General features: G+C 38.2%; 1 protein-coding gene across 4 annotated transcripts in view; it reads left to right on the top strand.

The window, feature by feature from the left end:
- LOC129727577 (putative epidermal cell surface receptor) overlaps window positions 1–21,007 on the top strand; it is a 127,654-nt gene that overhangs the window by 74,207 nt on the left and 32,440 nt on the right. For all 4 annotated transcript variants that reach the window (XM_055685547.1, XM_055685546.1, XM_055685544.1 and 1 more), the window contains exon 4: window positions 19,304–19,517. In XM_055685547.1, the coding sequence (XP_055541522.1) occupies window positions 19,304–19,517 (214 nt within the window). The remainder of the gene's footprint in view (window positions 1–19,303; window positions 19,518–21,007) is intronic.

Below are 21,007 nucleotides of genomic sequence, written 5' to 3'. Positions count from 1 at the left end.
GACACGAGCAGTGTAGTATATATTTTTTTTTCATTTCTTGCTTCCGAAACCTGGTTCATGACTGTTAATCAAAAATAAAACTAGATATGGATAGTGAGTTATTCCTTATAACTGGAATTAATTATTTGATTGATATTCAAAAATTTTATACCAATACCTACACACCAGCATGTTTTCTTTCAAGACATCAGCTCTTATTAGGTTCTAAAAACCTAATTACAAATTGTAATTGTCTAAGAAAAAGAGTTGCTTCAAACTTTTAGAAAAATCTTCATCATCGAGACATCAAATTAGGTTTAGTTCATAGAAACAATTCATATAGATAATGTAACAACAAATGGTTGGTATCTATTCCATGTCGTCTGTGCTACACATGCTCGAATGTGATTGGTTTATTGTTCACCGGTATTTGTCCTTGAAACTTTTGATCAATTTTTACCACTGATCTTCAACAAAATAATGATGATAACTAGCATACTAAAAAAATTTCCAGCATTGTATATATCCAACGACATTTCGATTATTGTTATCCATCATGTGGTTGTAGGATGTAGTATCATTTCCAATTGAACAGAATATACCCCAGTATAGAGAACAAAGATGTAGTCCCACGTCAAAACGGACAATGGAACGTATAAAATGATCACTCAAATTCAGGTACATCATATAGAAATTTCATTGTGCGAGGGTAACCAATTTTTTGAATTCTTTCCAATCATACATATAAGGTATAATGGCCTCAAGTAACTTCTCGTTCAATTTGAGTATCAAAATATTAAATAGATTTTATTCACTAAGGTTAATTCTGGCATCAGATAATACAAGAGCTAGAGCACTAAATGTTCTCTCGACAGAGAATTGGGTTACTGTGGAATCGACAAAATAACATGGACCAGCATCGAAAGCTCTGGATGTGAATTTTTTCGTTCTTTCCAGTGCTCCCATATGCCAAAACTGGGTGGTTTATGTGATTACTAATACAAAGAGCTGACATGTTTTTAATGTTTGCTCTCTGAGGATTCAGAACCGATAGATAGGAGCGAACATTCGCATAGTTTTGCCATGAAATCGTCTAAATTTGATGTATTCTTATTTCCGGCAGAAACGGTCGCGTATAATTGTTGTTTATGTCTGATATATTTGATTCGCTCATATGCAGCAAAGATAAAACGCTAAGAAAAAGATAATTGTTAGCGTGACTCAAATATAGATTAAAAAAAAAAAGTTGTATATACCTTAACCTTTTGCTTTTCTTCTTGAGAGAGGATAGTAGAAGACAAATAGTTTAGTCTGAGATCAACCAATAAAGCAGCTGAGTCTTCTGTTCAGCGATCTGCCAATGATTTAGCTAAGTCACTGGATGTTTGTTACTTTAGTTTCATCATGCACCGAAAATTCCAGAATTTCGATATATCTGGAATTGAAAAAATAATTTTCACAAGTCAAATAGTAATGATTATAGGTATCGTACCAACTTCGACTTAACCTTTTTTACGACTTCGTTGTTTCATCTTCCATGCACAAACGTCTAGATGATCGACAACTTTTCATAACTAACGAGTTACATATGAGCCGTTGCGAACCAGAGTGGTCTATGTGCCATCGAGCAAATTGTTCAGGAGAAGCAATTTTCGAAATATCTCTGAATAAAATTCTGTTCAACGGATTCTTTCAAACAAAATGTTCTAATATAAAGGTTATGAAGTGGTTTAACATTGGGATACATAAAATTAATATTTTCTTTGCGAAATCGGTGATTTTATCTCACCAATGTACATAAACCACTCTTACTTCATATATATATATATTCACTGGAATCCTCGAATCGTTTCGGAACAGAGTGTTCTATGTACACAAATCCGGTAAATGACAAAGAAAATGACGGTAAATCGTATAAAATGGCTAGTGTCACATGTTATATGATACATATAGCATGTAACATGTAAGATGTCACGTGTTTTTACATTACATGTAACACAAGATATTACATATTACATAATATTTTACATGTTACATTTTTCGTGTTACATTACGTGTAACATGTTACATATCACGTGTGACATGTACAAACATGTTTCTTATCACATGTAATATGCTACATGTTACGTGTTACATGATAGTATTACATCGATTTATGTACATAGACCACTCTGTTCCGAAACAAAACGGCCATTTTGTTTTGGACGAATTTTCAACACGGAATAAATCAGCTTTAAAATTCGATTTTCCGAAATTCCGAAAAAAAACTCATTTTCGAAAAAAATGGTCTCTAGACCACTCTGTTCCGCAACGGCTCATATCATGTCAATCAGCATCTTTAGTATTTTTGATTCCACTTTCCTAAGAGGTAGATGCAATCAATCGAATTAATGCTTTAACAACATTTGAAACATTTCAACAATATTTGAACATTTTGGAAAAAAAATCAAGTATTATCTATCCCTAGCTACAAGTTTGTCCCATCCTTTTGAATACAATTACAATTCCATCAACGAAGCCATTTTTCGATGACTTCATAACAGCAAAACTGCTGATTAACCAGATCATGTGCCATCGAACAGACCAAGTAATAATCGAAAGGAGCAATATCTGGGTAGTAGGTCAGATGAGGTAGGATTTCCCATTTCAGCGTTTCTACGTGAATTTTAACAACTTCGGTAGCATGAGGCCGCGCGTTGTCATGCAGTAGAATCACTTTTTCGTGCCTCTGTTCGTATGGCGGCAATTTTCACGCAGTCACACCAATTGAAGTCTATACCGTTCCACTCGTTTCACAGTAATGGTTTCGTTTGATTTCAACATGATAAACACATATCACCGACACCGACAGTGCGTCTTGAACTGTCCTACAGATCAGAACTATTTCTTCTGAATTCAATATTTTCAAAAAGAAACTTTCAACGTTTGTTTCTGACGTTAAAGTTACCTATCAAATTGGTCGTAGAGGCGAATGCCGCTTATTAGCCGACTCTATAAAGGGTCGTAATCGTCTTATTCAGTATTTAACTGAAAAGATGTATAAATTTTTTACATATGACACGAAGAGCGCCAAGCCGTTCAAGGTCGTATTGAAAGGTCTCATCAACGATCAAACCGTTGATGAGATCAAACTTACTTTAACAGAATTACTTGGCATAGCCCCTACCCAAGTAATTCTAATGAAACAAAAATCACGAGGCGATAACAGTCAGTGAACTGGAATTTCCCTTGTCAATTATTCAATTCATTTTAACCGCAATGAGGTTAACAACTTAAAATTTTTTGAAAAAGCACATGCTTTGTATAATGTGCGTGTAAAGTGGGAAATTTATAGGAAGTATGGCGGAGGTGAAAAGCATATCACCCAATGCCGTACTTGCCAACGTTATGGCCATGGTTCCAAATTCTGTAACATGGACCAAAAATGTCGTAATTGTGGAGAATCTTCTCACAAAAAGGACACATGTCCTGTGAAGGAGAGTAAAAATTTTCGCTGTGCGAATTGTAACGGCAACCATATGTCAATTTTTTATCAATGCCCAGTCCGTTTAGCAATTGTTAAGGCAAGGCAAGGTAAACAAAATTCAATTTCTCAATTAAAACAAGCTTCAAAACAAAATTTGCATACCCGCATACCCGTGCTTAGGTTACAGGTAGTTCGAACAATATACCGCCTAGTGTTGGTAGTTCGAAAATGACCGTTAATATGGGTAAGCAAAACACGCTAGAAAATAATTGTATACCTATTACTCCAGCTAATATTGCTGCCGAAAATATTTTTTCTAATGTCAACTGCCTGGGGCCTATTACGGCAGGTAAACTTTCTTTTTTGCAACAGGCAATGTTCGATCTTATGAACGCCATGTTGCAGGCAAAATCAATGTTTGAAGCCATTCAAATAGGTACCAATTTTACAATTAATTTAAATTTAGCATTGATTTTAAATAAAACAATTAAAATATAAAATTGGAATGCTCGCTCATTGAAGGCCAATGAGAATGAGCTTTTTAATTTTTTAACAATAAATAATGTGCATATTGCAATTATTACTGAAACATTTTTGAAACCTAACATAAAATTAAAATATGATCCCAATTACGTGGTTCATAGATATGATAGGATTCAGGGTTCCGGCGGTGGAGTTGCAATTGTTATTCATCGCCGAATCGAACATCGTGCTCTTCCCCATCTTGAGACGAAAGTTATTGAAACTTTGGGAATTAAAGTTCAAACTGAACTTTGGATTTTATTTATTGCCGCAGCATATTTACCATTTCAATGCACACGCGAGCACAAAAATTATTTTAAAGGTGATTTACAAAAACTCACCAGAAATCGTTCGAAATTTTTTATAATCGGTGATTTTAACGCTAAACATCGTTCATGGAATAATTCTCAAAGTAATTCCAATGGCAAAATTTTATTCAATGATTGTTCTTCAGGATACTATTCTATTTTGTCTCCGAAAAGTCCTACATGCTTTTCTTCTGTAAGAAACCCTTCAACAATTGATTTGGTGCTTACAGATCAAAGTCATGTATGTAGTGATTTGATCCCACATGCTGACTTTGATTCTGACCATCTTCCAATAACTTTTTCTTTATCACATGAATCAGTTTTAAACCCAATGAGCTCTGTTTTTAATTATAACAAGGCTAGTTGGGAAAGATATAAAACTCATATTGAGAGAAATTCCAATAATGAACTTGATTTGCAAAACGAAGTGAATATTGATTCCGCTTTGGAAGCATTAAAATGTGCAATTGTTGATGCCAGGAATTATTCTGTTCCAAAGGCTCAAGTGAAATTTGATTCACCAATAATTGACGAAAATCTTCAACTTCTAATTCGTTTGAAAAATGTCCGCAGACGTCAATATCAACGTTCTCGTGACCCTGTTTTTAAAACTATTTATAAAGATTTACAGAAAGAGATTAAACATAGATTTACTCTTCTGAGAAATCAAAATTTTGAGACTAAAGTTGAAAAATTTAAACCATATTCAAAACCTATGCTATAAGCTGTCGAAGATTCTTAAGAAACCTTCAAAGCCTATTCCAGTTTTAAAAGATGGTGAACGTTTTCTTGTATCCAATGAACAAAAGGCTCAAAGACTTGCTCAGCAGTTTGAGAGTGTTCATAACTCAAATTTGAATTTTGTGAGTCCAATTGAAGATGAAGTCACACGTCAATTTGATTTAATTTCTTCCCTTTTACCTGTAGAAATAATTGAAACTAACTTGAATGAGATTAAATCAATTATTAAAAATTTCAAAAATATGAAAGCACCTGGTGACGATGGAATCTTTAATATACTAATCAAACATCTCCCTGAGAGCACAATGGAATTTTCAGTGAAAATTTTCAATTGCTGCTTCAAAATTGCATATTTTCCCAAATTATGGAAAAATGCAAAAATTACTCCAATTTTAAAACCGGATAAGAACCCAGTTGAAGTTTCAAGATATCTACCAATCAGTTTGCTTTCTTCAATAAGTAAACTGTTTGAGAGAATTATTCTTAACAGAATGATGTCGCACATCAACGAAAATTCAATTTTTGCAAATGAACAGTTTGAATTTCGCCATGGGCATTCCACAACTCATCAATTGCTCAGAGTTACTAATATGATACGAGCTAACAAATCTGAAGGTTATTCCACTGGAGCTGCTCTTTTAGACATAGGAAAAGCATTCGACAGTGTTTGGCATAAAGGTTTGATTGCGAAATTGCAAACTTTTAATTTTCCAATTTTCCTAATCAAAATTTTAAAAAATTATCTTACTGATCGAACTCTGCAGGTTGTCTATCAGAATTCAAAATCTGATAGATTTCCTGTCAGAGCAGGTGTACCTCAAGGTTCAGTCTTGGGTCCAGTCCTGTACAATTTATTCACTTCAGATCTTCCTGATTTGCCTCCAGGATGCACAAAGTCATTGTTCTGCGATGACACAAGCATTTCCGCAAAAGGAAAAAGTCTTCGTGTCATATGCAGTCGATTGCAGGAAAGTTTAGATATTTTTTCTTCATACTTGCAAAAGTGGAAAAACTCTCCCAATGCTTCTAAAACTCAAATGATAATTTTTCCGCATAAGCCTAGGGCTTCTTTCCTCAAGCCAAACAATAATCACGTTGTCAAGATGAATGGGGTTATTTTAAGTTGGTCTGACAAGGTTAAGGGACTAATTTACGATAAAAAACTTATTTTCAAAGAGCAAATTGAGAGTATACAAGCCAAGTGCATCAAATATACGAGATGTTTATATCCTCTCATTAACAGGAATTCTAAACTTTGTTTGAAGAACAAACTTTTGATTCACAAACAAATTTTTAGACCAGCAATGCTTTATTCTGTACCGATCTGGTCAAGTTGCTGTTCAACAAGGAAGAAAACGCTCCAAAGGATTCAGAATAAAATTCTGAAAATTATTTTGAAGCGTCCTCCTTGGTTTGGTACACTCGATTTACATAGACTTACTGGTGTTGAATAGGGTTTGCAATATTCCCGAGAATAGATTTCCCGGGAGACGGGAATGAAAAATCTCATTTCCCGGGAAAGGAAAGACTCCTTAGCAAAAATGAGATTTCAAATAAAGTTTATTAATAAAAAGTTTCAAACAATCGTTTACAATTTAATTATCAATTGAAGACTTTCATTCCAGAAATTCATGAACAATCGTCTATCAATCGCCTCAGTTCCGCTGACAATTTTTCGTTAGGTCCAAAAAATGTAGTTCCCCTTCTGTAAAACTTTGCTGAAGATCGCTGAATCTCCGCTGGTGTCTGATTTCTAAAATACTTCTAAATCAACGATTCCAGCTCTTGCTAAATTTCATTAGTGTCCAATACTTTTAGTTTGTTGAAGATAAAGCTGAGTTTTTGGCAGCCAGTTTTTAGAGCATTTGAATGCTTTCGTAATTAATGTGAAATCGCGGCCACGGCCCAAGTTACACTGACTGAGTTTTATTAATTTATTTATTTCTGGTCGCATTGATTTACGGGTTGCAATATTTTTTTTCAATTTACAGGTTTCAAATTTTTTTGTCAATAAACAAAGAAAAAATCAAGCAACTATCCGCTTAGTAGTAAGCTCACCAGCAAAAAAAAGACATGAGACGAAGAAAATATTTCTTAATTTATCGTTTACTGAATAAGACAGCATATATTTTTGACAAATAGATTAAGCAAATAATTTGATATAACACGGCAAGCAAATATTGATCGTCGTTTCAAGCAAATATTTGCTTCGTATAATGCACACTATGAAGCTGCTCTACACTTCTACGACGTAAGTTTCGTGTTTTGATACGATATTCAGTTTTCTTGCAATATTGCAGCGGTTCTCAACCTGGGGTACGCGTACCCCTGGGGGTACTCGAAAGCCTTCAGGGGGTACGCGATAGAAAAATCAGTAATGGCAGACAAAGCAATTTTTCTTTGAAATACTTCATTTGTTTTTCAATCTTGCTCTTAAAACATGACTGCAGCAACCAAACAAACCATAGTTCAATTTTAAACCCTAACAAGACTACCACAACATGATCTACCACTACTCTCTCCCACTCTGCGAAAACATTACAGGCCAGGGGGTACAATCGATATGAAAAATATCGCCAAGGGGTACGCGAACAAAAAAAGGTTGAGAACCGCTGCAATATTGTATGGAAAATTTTCCGAGGAGTTCGGGAATCCCGGGATCCCGGGAATCAATACTCCTATTCCCGGGATCCGGGAATCCCGGGAAAAATCAATTCCCGGGAAATCGTTCCCGGGATTGCAAACCCTAGTGTTGAACCATTAGAAGCTATGTCAAATAAAATTATTAACAATTTTCGACAAAAATCGTTGCAATCCTCAATTGCTACGATAAGCTCTTTTTATAGCCAATAAGTTAGCAATTAAGTTAGTTGTAAGTTTACTTCCCCTTTTCTGACAAGTAGGTTTAAATCCCTACGAATGATAAGTCCTAATTGCGAAAGCAAACAAATCCTAACAATTAAAATTACAAATTTCTAACAGTGTTGAGAAGTCACCATTTGTGATTGGACACACATACTCATTATTTACTAATATTTATCATAAAAACTTAAGCTACTAACAAATCCCCCCCTTAAAAAAAAATAAATAAAAAAAAAATAAATAAAAAAATTAAAAAAATAACACCGACATAACTTTTGCAACTTGTATATTCGGCCGAGCCGTCGACGTAGAAGTATGACTCTTTTCCTTAAGGTTTCTGTAATGGAGGAAACTCCTTCTTTTTTTGTCGCTGCAGCAGTTGTTCAGAGGCGAAAGAATGACGTTCAACGTTCCGTGGTTTCGTATCATAAGAAACCCAAGTTCCCTGTTTTTTCAATCATTCTCAAAGTAAGCAATTGCTTGGAAATGGCTTGGCGGGAAACTCCTAGTTAATACCAAGGCAAACTGTTCTTGCGTTTTCGAGGGTGTTTGGCCTTTCTTCACAAAGACAGTCGTAAACATCTAAATTAGCGTGTACGAAGCTACGATACAGCCCGTTGTTCCACTTAAGGCAGTATTTTAGGTTTAAGTTGGTTTATTTGACACGGCACTTGCTTTACTGAGCCAGATACAATTCTTATTATGTCTAAGTTAGCAGGAGACAGAGGGAGGCCATTTTTTTATTTCTCGCGGCCGACTACGACCTAGTGGGGATTAAAGGTTAGAGGAGGGGAGGTACAATTTTGAATAAAAACTATTTAGCACTTTGTTTTTCAACTGGTAGAACAGTAACAGTGATGTGGCGCAGTTTTGGTCTGAAGTGTTTACATAGATGTTGGCTCTTCGTTTTCGTGTCTCCAGCATAGTGGTATTCTGACAAATAGACAAAATAATTTTAAATTTTAATGTCAGCATTTTTCAAAAAACAGTATTACTGTGTCATGTACTGGAGATCCCCGTTTCCCAGAATGTCTCTGACGGGAACGTTCGGTTGTTTTCCTCGGGCCCGAAGGGAATCTATCAGTTCATAACTGTGCATCGAATTAGCAACCGATAAGAGAGATTCCAAAATCGATGTTTCAACGGAAGGATACCCGTTAGCACTTCAAGACTCATCGTATGGGTCGACTGCATGCAGCCCAAGGCAATACGCAAACAACGATATTGTATTCTCTCTAGTTTTATAATGTGCGTGTTCGCGGCGGAGCGAAAGCAAAAACAACCGTACTCAAGAACTGACAATATCGTTGTTTGGTATAACCTTAGAAGGTCTCCTGGGTGAGCACCCCACCAAGTTCCGGTAATCGTACGAAGAAAATTAATCCTCTGTTGGCATTTTTGTGTCAGATACCTAATATGACAAGCCCAGGTGCATTTAGAGTCGAACCAGACCCCGAGATATTTAGCGACTAAAACCTGAGAGATCGTTTTACCCGTTAGTAGGCTGCAGCTGAGCTGGGTTATGCTTCCTAGAAAAAACGACCAGCTCAGTTTTCTCCGGAGAGAATTCGATACCCAGCTTAAGAGCCCATTCAGACAAATTGTCTAAGGTATCTTGCAATGGTCCTTGCAGATCGTTAACCTCGCTTCCAGTAATGGATACAACGCTATCGTCTGCAAGTTGCCGTCGCGTGCATGAATTTGCAAGACATTTATCGATGTCATTGATGTAAAAATTATATAAGAGAGGGCTTAAACATGAGCCCTGGGGAAGACCCATGTAACTAATTCGGGAAGTTGTCGAATCACCATGTGAGAAATACATATGCTTTTCTGACAACAAATTGAGCAAAAAATTATTCAAATTTGGTGAAAGTCCCTGCGAATGAAGTTTCTCGGTTAAAACTTCAACAGAGACAGAGTCAAAAGCCCCCTTAATGTCCAAGAATGCAGAAGCCATTTGTTCTTTGCGAGCAAAGGCGAGTTGAATTTCGGTAGAAAGCAACGCTAGGCAATCGTTCGTTCCTTTGCCCCGGCGAAAGCCAAATTGAGTATTTGAAAGTAGACTGTTTGTTTCGACCCATTTGTCTAGCCGTAAGAGGATCATTTTCTCCATTAACTTTCGAAGGCAAGAGAGCATAGCAATAGGCCTATAAGAATTGTGATCAGAGGCAGGTTTTCCAAGTTTTCGAATAGCAATCACTTTGACCTCCGTCCACTCGTGCGGAACAATGTTTAACTCGAGAAACTTGTTGAACAAGTTCAACAAGCGTCTTTTTGCAGAATCGGGTAGATTCTTCAACAAGTTGAATTTAATTCTATCCAACCCTGGAGCTTCATTGTTGCACGAGAGGAGAGCCATCGAAAATTCTAACATCGAAAATGAAGGCTCTTCCGTAGCTACTAAAAACGCGTCGCGAAAGGTTTTCTGTTCCGGTACAGAGTCCGGGCAGACCTTTTTGGCAAAATCGAGTATCCAGCGGCCTGAATATTCCTCGCTCTCGTTCGGAACATTACGATTCCGCATGCGTCTGGCCATGTCCCAAAGAGTGCTCATTGCTGTTTCCCTCGACAACGCGTTTACAAACCGCCGCCAGTATCCGCGTTTTTTCGCTTTGATTAAACTCGTCATCTGCCTATCCAGTACATCGTACTTTCGGAGCAGATCAAGAGTACCGTGTTTTTGGAAGGCCAAATACACCGAGGACCTTTGCGCGTACAGTTCAGCGCACTCTTTGTCCCATCACTTGTTGGGAGGACGCTGTCTAATCGTTACCCCGGGTATCGGTTTCGTCTGAGCTTGAGTCGCGGCGTCGATGATCAAGCCAGAAAGGAACGCGTATTATTCCTCCGGAGGAAGTTCCTCGTGAGACTCGATGGATTCCACTATGACCGTCTCATATGACTTCCAATCAATATTACGAGTAAGGTCGTATGAAATATTGATTGGGTCCGGGGGAGTTAAACCATTAGCAATTGAGATAACGATTGGGAGATGATCACTACCGTGGGGATCATTGATAACTTTCCACTGGCAATCTAACGCTAGTGATGTCGAGGAAAGGGATAGGTCAAGCACGCTTTCACGAGCTGGAGGATTAAGTACACGTGTCGCTTCCCCAGTATTTAAAAGTGTCATATTGAAGTCGTCGATCAAGTTACAGATTAAAGAAGATCGGAGGTAGTCGTTATGCGACCCCCATTGTAAACAGTGGGAGTTAAAATCTCCCAATATTAGAAAAGGTGCGCGAAGCAATTCTGCTATATCAGAAAGTTGCCTCTGTTCAATCCGCACGGATGGAGAAATATAAATCGAAGCAAGGCAAAGGTCTTTTCCATTCATATTCGTTTGAATGGCAACGACTTCAATATTCGAGATCGAGGGGAGGTCGATTCTGAAAAAGGAATAGCACTTTTTGATCCCTAAAAGTACCCCTCCACCGTGTGAGTTTCGGTCTCGACGAATTATGTTAAAATCGTGGAAATCGGGTTGGTCATTTGAATTAAGAAAAGTCTCACAGAGCGCAAACGCATCACAATTGTATGTGTTTAGGGGGCCAAGTTGCTGCTAGTTGCTTCAAAAATGTTTTCACTGTAGGGAGAAGGGCAAGAAGAATGTTTTTAAGGGGATCTGTTATGTTGAATGTTTTGAATATCCAGTCCACAATATCAGAGAAATTTATAAACCCTGTTTCTTTTTTATTCTCTGATCGAGAAATGGGTGCACGAGGGGTTTTTGGTGCCCCGGGAAGCGGTGGATACTCCTGGTTTGATTTGAAGTTAAAACCGGGAGGTATTTGCTTCGGCATTTCTTCACCGCTTCCTTTTTGTGTTGGCTTATTGGTCATTCCGCTAGGGGTTATCTTGCGACCTTTGCGAGAAAGATTAGGAGAGTTAATAATTCTCCTCTTCCTTGATCCTTCTGGCATGGCATAAGAACACCCTTCGACGGGATCGTCAGATGTACCCTCATCGCTTGGCAAAAAGGAAAAGATGTTTCCTGTCGAGGGTGGCTCAGCCCTCTTAAGCATTTCTGCAAAATAGCGCTTTGATCGTTCCTTGAGGGAACGCTTAATTTTCTCCTCGCGCTGTTTGTACGCGGGACACGCCGAAAAGTCATGCCGGGGACCACCGCAACAAAGGCACTTTTCAGTGTCCTCACTGCAAGCGGTCTCAACGTGATTCCCTCCGCATTTGCTGCAGCGTGCCTTGTTGCAGCAGTAGGTGGCTGTATGACCCAATTGCTTGCAGTTTTGGCAGTGCATGACCCGCGGCACATACAGGCGTACAGGTAGACGAACCCTGTCCAAACGGATGTAGTTCGGCAGTGCGGATCCGGCAAATGTCACTCGAAAGGACTCCGAAGGAAAGAATTTCTTCTTCCCTTCTTCGATTGATACTGAATGTAATTGCTTGCAATCCAGCACCTTTACACTTTGCATCAGGGGGTTCTTGAAACAGCCCACCCCGTAACGCAAAATGTCTTCGACAGTGAGATTCCCTCGGTGACCACACCGTCGATTTCTACATCCTTGGCAGGGATGTACACGCGATACTCTCTCGTGAAGAGCTCGTGGCAAGCAATTGCGTTTGCTTGCTTCAAGCTGTTCACGACAACTCGCAGTTTGTTCGGTCTCACTTTCGTAATTTCAGTGACGTCCGAAAAATCTTTTGCCAGGTCCTTGCCGATTTGAAAAATATTCGATGGCTTTTTAGTTGGCCTGAAAAAAACTACGAAAGGACCGCCAGCGGCATCTGGGTAAGCTTTTGCCCGTACCGGGACCTTCAGTACTGGGCTAGGTACAGGGGAAGGTACAGGGGAAGGCAGGGGGAACTGCAGGGGGAGATTTCAATCTCTTCCCCATTTGTTTCCACATCCAGGAATAGTTCCATCTGGGTGCTCTCCATTTTTGCGGGAGCGCTCAGCTCTACCGCAAGCAAACTATAAATATGCGTATATAGGGGGGGGGGGGTCAAATAATTTTTGTAAAATGTGAAAACAATTTTCCAAAATAAGATGTGTTGAATAGAAAAAAAAGACTATTGTATTGAGAAAAAAAAAAATATATATAAAAAAAATAAAAATACTAAAAACAAATGTGAATACTTCACCAGACTTTTCGAATTTTGACCTACGCGCCCCACTGGCTGATAGTTGGGTTGATCCAGTAGGTGGCAGGAAATCTTATTTTCAAATCTCGATGCGCTGCAGCCGCCGTTTTTTTTTTTTTTTTTAAATGAAATAAGAACACTAACACCTCCCGCAAATGATGGTCAAAGCGGTTTGTTTACCACATGGCAAAATCAAAATCGATCAGCACCAACTACTGGCTCCATCTAGTGACAAACGAAAGAACTAAGTTGCGCATCTAATATAATCAAATTTAATAACAACAAAAGCAATGAAAATCGGTCTGGCCATTTCAGAGGAAACACGAATTAATGCATCCAGTGGTCTGGCCTTCCTGGAAAGAAATTTATTATTTTTTGTTAAAAGGTCGAGACCCTCCCTCCTCTAAAAAGGAGGGCGCCCATACAAATGGAGGTTTTCGAGGGTAAGAAATGTTTCTAGGGTGGTTTGCCACCTCTCCTTTCTCAGAAAAGGGGGGCTTCCATACACATGAAACATAAATTTTTGCATGATTCCAGAATTAACCAAGGAAATGGAACCAAATTTGGCATGTGAAAAATTGTTGGGGACAAAAAATATTTTCATGGTGGTTCCGAAGGGAGAGGTCCCATACAAAAAAAAAACCCAATTTCTGCACACCACAAAAACTAGTCAAGCAAATGAAACCGAATTCGGCATAAAGGGCAGAAAATACTTTCATGATGGTTCGACACCCCTCCCTCTTCAGAAATTAAAGGGTACCATACATATGAAACACAAATTTTTGCACAACTCGAGAGCTTATCGAGCAAATGGAACCAAATTAGGCATGTGAAGGTTTTTGGGGGTGAAAATGTTTCTTTGATGGTTTGATACCCCTCCCTACTTTGTATGATGGAGGGGGGGGGGGGCTGGAAAACAGCCGAAAAGGACCGAAAACCACCAAATATGGGTATTTCCGTAATCGTGATGATGTACGAAAGCGAAAATTCAACCTCAAACACTATTTTGAATTTTAAGATGGCGACTTCCGGTTTCTGGGAAACATCCTTTAATGACATGCGTCAACTGAAACGACAGCGGTCTTTGGCGCTACGCAAATATTGCAGAACACGTAACCCGTTAACGAAACAAACATTCAATCATGCTAGTAACTCCTATCGGATTTATAATCGCTACCTGTACAAACGGTATGCTCTTCGGATGCAGAGTTGTATCAGCCGAAACCCCCGGCGTTTTTGGTTGTTTGTTAACAGCAAAAGGAAAGAAGAAGGTCTACCGAAGAACATGTTTTTGAATAATCGTCAAGGAAACACGACATTCGAAAAGTGTGCTTTATTTACTCAACATTTTCAGCAGATCTTCCGCTGCTCTACTGCTACAACTACAGAAATAGATTCAGCTTTAGATGGTATCCCCAGAGACGTCATTGACTTCAGCTCATTCACGGTTACCGACCGCCAAGTGGAAGCTGCAATCGACAAAATGAATTCCTCTTTCGCTCCTGGGCCTGATGGCATTCCATCTTGCGTCCTGAAAAAATGTAAAGCTGTTTTCGTACGCTCACTATGCTTGCTATTTAACTTGTCGCTTCGACGATGTGTTTTTCCAACCAGTTGGAAAATATCGACCATGTTTCCGGTGCACAAAAAAGGTGACAAACGCAACGTGCAGAATTACAGAGGCATAACCTCTCTTTGCGCTTGTTCAAAAGTATTTGAAATCGTTTTTTATGATGCACTTTTCGCTAGTTGTAAACACTATATCTCGATCGATCAGCATGGTTTTTATCCAAAACGCTCTACCGCTACTAACCTCGTTCAATTCACTGCAACGTGCCTGCAGAATATGACCGAAGGAGCCCAAATTGATGCGGTTTATACTGATTTGAGGCTGCATTTGACTGCGTCGACCATGGTATCCTGCTCGCTAAGATGGAGAAACTTGGAATGGCCCCCGCTCTGGTACAATGGCTGAGGTCCTATTTGGTAAATCGTACACTCTACGTGAAGATTGGATCGCAACATTCTGCTCATTTTTCAAATGTATCAGGCGTTCCGCAGGGCAGTAATTTAGGACCACTGCTCTTTGCCTTGTACATAAATGATGTATCGTTGGTGTTGCCAGAAAATTGCCGAATGTTTTTTGCAGACGATGTAAAGTTGTTCAAGACAATAAGAAATACTTCAGACTGTCTCGAACTTCAGCGACTAGTCGACGTTTTTTTAAAGTGGTGCTCCATTAACCTGTTGACAGTTAGTATCCTGAAATGCTGTGTGATTTCGTTCCATAGGAAAAATGTTCCGGAAATGTTCAGCTATACTATGCTTGGTCAAACTCTGACAAGGGTTAACCAGGTCCGAGATTTGGGTGTTACGTTGGATTCAGCCCTGTCCTTCAGGCCACACTATAATGAGATCATAGCAAAGGCGAACCGACAACTCGGTTTTATTTTCAAGGTAGCCTCGGATTTTCATGATCCACTGTGCCTCCGATCATTATTCTACTCTCTGGTGCGATCTGTCCTTGAAACAAACTCCGTAGTGTGGTGTCCATTCAACGCAAACTGGATTGCAAGAATTGAATCCGTGCAAAGGAAATTTGTACGGTACGCTTTACGTTTTCTTCCGTGGCGAGACCCGCAGCAGCTACCGGCGTACTCGGATCGCTGCCAGCTTTTGGGCATGGAAACACTGCAGCAAAGACGTTTCGATACACAGGCTGTGTTTGTCTTCAAAATTTTAACCGGTGAAATCGACGCCCCGAAAATTCTGCAGCAGTTAAATTTGTATGCTCCGGAAAGGTCTTTAAGGCGGAGAAACTTTCTATTGCTACCGCATCGCACTGCATCATATGGGCAACATGACCCCGTTCGTTTCATGTCAGCTAGCTTCAACGTCGTAGCAGATTCATTCGATTTTAACATCTCAGTAACAACATTCAAACAAATTCTTCGTAGACGACAGGTTTAATTGTTTTTGAAGCGTGTTTCAATTGTTTTTAAAGTGTTTCTTATCGTTTGTAAATATTAATTAGCATTTAGTTAGTAATATATATTATCATTAAGACCACTAATGTGTCAGATGATTTAACAATAAATAACAAATAACAAATAACAAATGACCAAATATCACCCAATATGGGTGTTTCCGGAACCAGAATAATGCTTAGAGGCCTGAAAACTACTCCACCTGCCATTTTGAAATCCAAGATGACGACTTCCTGTTTCTGAAAAACAGCCGAAAGTGACCAAATACCTCCCAATAAGCGTATTTCCGTAATCGTGACGAAGCCACCCAAAATCAACCTCATATACCATATTGAATACTAAAATTCCGGTGTCACTATGAAGCGATTCGACAGTATTTTCGGAACCAGAATGACGCTCAGAGGCCACAAATGAACTCCACACGCCATTTTTAAATTCAAGTTGACGACTTCCTTTTCTGGAAATTAGCTGAAAACTACCGAATGTCATCCAATATGGGTATTTTGAGAATCGAGGTGATGTACAAAAGCTGGAAGGCAAGGATGTTCTCATTTCGATAAAACCAATAGTTACAAGTTTTAGTTAATGCATTTGCAGACTATAAACAAATCGGAAGTTAAAGCTTTGGATGAAGCTGAAATCAATTTAGAGTGTTTGAAATCATTCGAATAAAAAATGGGCGAAACGGAATCTGCCGGGACAGCTATTATTTTTTTTTTTAAAATTATTCTACGGAACGAATTCATCTTAGTCTGTTTAAGGTTCCTCACGAAGCAGAAATCATAAAAGAAATATTTTGCGCCAACTCGAGTGAGAAATTGGCAGAACCCTTTTAGAGTTTAATGGAACATTTTAGTTTTATAAGCCTTACTATCCTAAGCATTTTTTTTTTTCGAAAATTAATCTTTACTTACATTTGTAAAGGGCTGAAGTTTCTTAAGCTAATCGATACATCTGAATACTGATTAGAGGTAGAGAAAATGACTAGAAATCACTAGTAGGAAAGAAATAGTTTTTTAGAAAAATATTGAAAAAAATAACAAATAACAATTTAGTTGCCCGAAATTCTCCTGAAACAAAGTTAAACACTCCTAAGGAAAAGTAGGTAATTAAATAAAATCTTTTTCAAGCGGCTCCATACAAGTACATGCTCATTTTGGTTTGTTCAGAATAGTTTTAGGCAAAAAAATTTTCTATTTGAAAACCCTATTTCAAAAAAAACTTGAGGTGACCGATTTTTTAAAATACCACTCTGTTTTTGAAAAAAAAATCGGTGTAAGATCTCATTTTTTTCAATATTTTTAAATGAAAATTCAAATAATTTTATAGCCCTCTGATTGGTAGACGATGATTTTTTCATAAATTGTTTGACAAATAATTTTTAAATATCAGAGCACCGTGCCAAAAGAAACGACACAAAATGCGATGCATTACCAACTTCGATTATTATTGTCTTCTTGAGATTTTATTGATCGAAAGTACTCAGAATCACTCAGATTTGTCGACGTGACCTGACCGGAAATGAAACAAACACACTTCAAAAGGTTTGTCAATTATTTCTAATACATATCTCTAATGATAAAGCGAGCATGAATGTATTGCTATCCAGAAACAATAATAATAATTCTCAATATTAAATATTTTATTGAATAAACAGGTCTGAGAAAAAACACGTGCCAGTAACAACCATCGATAACAAACGATGAAAAAGCAATTGTAAACATGAAAACAACCGGTCATTGTTATATGATTAATTATTTGATTTGAAAATTTCATCTCCATCCAGTATTACAACTTTGGAATCGAAAAATGTTCGGTGGCAGAGAGTAAGAGCTCTAAAATTGAACCTCACAGCGAATAACCAAATGAGGTGACCTCACCGGAATGGCGAAAAAACACATAAAATGAAATGGATGATAGTCAATGAAAGTGCAAGAGCTGTCAGCTATAATAGGTGTATCGAACAGATAAAACTTGGACATAAGAAAGCTCGACACTTCTCACAATAAACATGGTATCGAAGCCGTCGATCATCGTTGGGAAAAGTGTATCAAGCTCTGAAAAGATTATGTTGTGAAATAATTTCTTCCTTCTACATTGGTCATTTGAAGTAGTGGACCACTTTGAGAAATAAGTAAACAACTTTTTTATTTTTGACGTTTAACTCGTCAGACAAAACACCTCTGAAGCCTGTATTACACTCTTTGACCAATGCAATGGTCAAATATTTGGAATCATTATTGTTGTTTGCCCGTGTTTACCACATGTAAAAATTGGAAAGTGACAAACAATTATCTTTGACCAAATTTTTATCTGTCAAAAAGTGACAAATATTTGACGCTTGGTCAAAGAGTGTTAGCCTTGAGTTTACCTAGAAACAGTCCGCTACAGTCACACACAAATTTGTCCGGGAATAAATCTATTTGAGAAATACCGGAAGTGAATTGAATTTGATTCGAGATTATTTGTTGAATATATGAACCCTAACACCTTTTACAAACCAATAATATGTCATTGCAGTTCAACTGTAATTAATACTAGAAATCTTTTAGTCATTACAATCAATATTTTACGAAATTTGTTTGTTTGTTCAAAACTAGATTAAGATTAATAGACTGGGTTCATTGTCCACAAAAAAAATACACAACGTGTGTGAACATAGCAAAACAACAATCAGAATATTTTACAAACCCACTGGCTTTGGTACCAGTCACTGATTTATTGTCAAGTTTCTAAGCTCTGAGTATTGCTGTTAGGATCGCCAATTGTAAGACGGCGCATTTTGCATACAAATAGGAAACAAGTATGCAAATTTGCGTAACCATCGCAAACATCAACTGTCATCATCAGGCAAACGTTTTGTTCTTTTTCTTAAATGGCACCATTCGACTTGTGCATTGCCTAACGGAAATGGTTTGATGCACTTCGGCTTGTAAGGTGAATTTCAATTCCAGCTCTGTGAACAATGTCAGAACTATTTAGCGAGGTTTACCATTCGAAAGAGAGGTTACGCAGAACCATTGTTTAATCGCACTTTGAATGAAAATTGTATTGTTGGTTTTATCCGAAACAAACTTTGTATTAACAAAATGTATGAGACGCATGAAAAACAAATGACGACGTTAGCGTTAAACTGTTGACACTTTAACTAGCTCACCGTTGCCTGATCTAATCTCTCCGCCCTTCGTCACTAAAACGGGTCCAGCCAGATATATACGCTCAAATTGAGCGGTATACCGACTATTAGCAAACTGGGAAATTAATCCGCTTAGCTTGAACTGTAAAACAACTATCACGTCGTTTCAACCGCTTGTCTTCACTTTCAGACGAACCAAACCGTGGACCGGCAATGCGAGGAACGGTGCACCTGTGAAGACGACGGCAAATGGCGCTGCGAGCCGCGGTGTGCGAGGCCGTTCGTGAAGCGGGGGAAAACTCTATCGGATCCCGGCTGCTTCGAGGTCCCTTCCAAGACGGATGAGTGCTGTGCCATGCTGGTATGTGGGGCTGCATCGGAGCGACTTGTCGATGGACGAATGGGTAAGTGTAAAACATTCAAATATAGTTCGGTGCTGTATTCTAGGGCAAGCAAGAAATCGTTTAACATTTCCATACATCTGTAATCGGTCTCAGCGTTTGAAATTGGGAAGGAATGAGAATGGGCAAAGTTACATAAAAGTGAAAACTTCACACCGTTAAATGCGTCAGTCTTGTCAAGTACCTGGGTAACAATACATAGTCTCCGTATTTTTATTGTAAATTATTTTTCCGTGGCGTACTATTTTAAAACCTTTCGTCTTTGTTCCGAATACAGTCCGAATAAATACACAAATGCAGGCTGGACCTAGGAAAGCGGACGGAATGATCAATTGTTTTGGTTATGAGTTTCAATTTAAATTGAATTTAAACAACCTAACTATCTCCAACATTTGCACTACGAAGGTGTTTTTCCACGATTTCCACAGCAGCATAATGTCAACTATACTCAGATGGTCGAAAAAACTTATGGAAGTTCCAGACTTGGGTTCTTCATTCTGGAAGGGAGTCTTATCTATATCTGGTCTTCCTAATATAAATTTGCAGCTTATCTTATTACCTTTAGCTATGCTACAATATTATTGCATATTTTTTTTGCATTTGGGATCAAATACAAGCCAAATAGTTTTCATTTGGTAGGGAAAAACGGATACAAAGTTGTGAAAGTGTCAAAAAACCAAGAATGAACTGTCCTTGACTGACACATAGAACCAGATGAAAGAAATAGGTATCTTCCTACTGAATAGTATTATTGATGCCAAAACTCATCGCGTTGTTTGGAAAATATTCATCAATTAGTTTCAATAATAATGGACTTTACTCACGCTTATGCAAAGCGCATGAGAACTTGCATAAATGACTCGATGTTTTCGGAATCCTAAACAAAAAATTCACTCGAAGTTTAAAAAATGTATTTTTCAATCACCTCTAGCGCATTATTAATTGATGGTCCGTGGGCATTTTTTCGATAATCCCTAGGGTGTACTGAATTGCAGCTAATTCTGCAGGATTATCGAACTGATAGGAGACGGTTAAATTGTTATTGAAGATACCGAAGCTAGTGGACCCATCGAGAAATGATCCGTCAGTTTAGAACATATTGTCGCCGTTGATGTTTCGATATTCATTGGAAAAAATTTTGGGGATCTGCTGCACGCGTAAATGATCCGGGATTCCACGAGTTTCTTCTATCATGGATGTATCGAAAAAACACAGTAGAATCAGAAGTATTTGATAAGTTGACACGATTTGGATTATTCGAAACAGGTATAATATTTTGGGACATGTGATTGATAGACAATGTCATAAAACGGGTTTGAGAATTAAGTTCGATTAACCTTTCAAAATTTTCGATCACAGGACGGTTCAACACTTCACATTTGATAAGAATACGAGAAGACAGGCTCCAGAAGCTGGGATTTCGATGGTAGAACTCCAGCTAGGACCTCCAAAAATATCGTATAGGTCGATGCAACCTAAGGCGATACGCAAAC

Source organism: Wyeomyia smithii, chromosome 3, assembly GCF_029784165.1.
Source record: "Wyeomyia smithii strain HCP4-BCI-WySm-NY-G18 chromosome 3, ASM2978416v1, whole genome shotgun sequence".
Taxonomy (NCBI): Eukaryota; Metazoa; Arthropoda; class Insecta; order Diptera; family Culicidae; genus Wyeomyia; species Wyeomyia smithii.
Note: the sequence above shows the minus strand (reverse complement) of the source record. Positions and strands in the feature narration are given on the sequence as shown.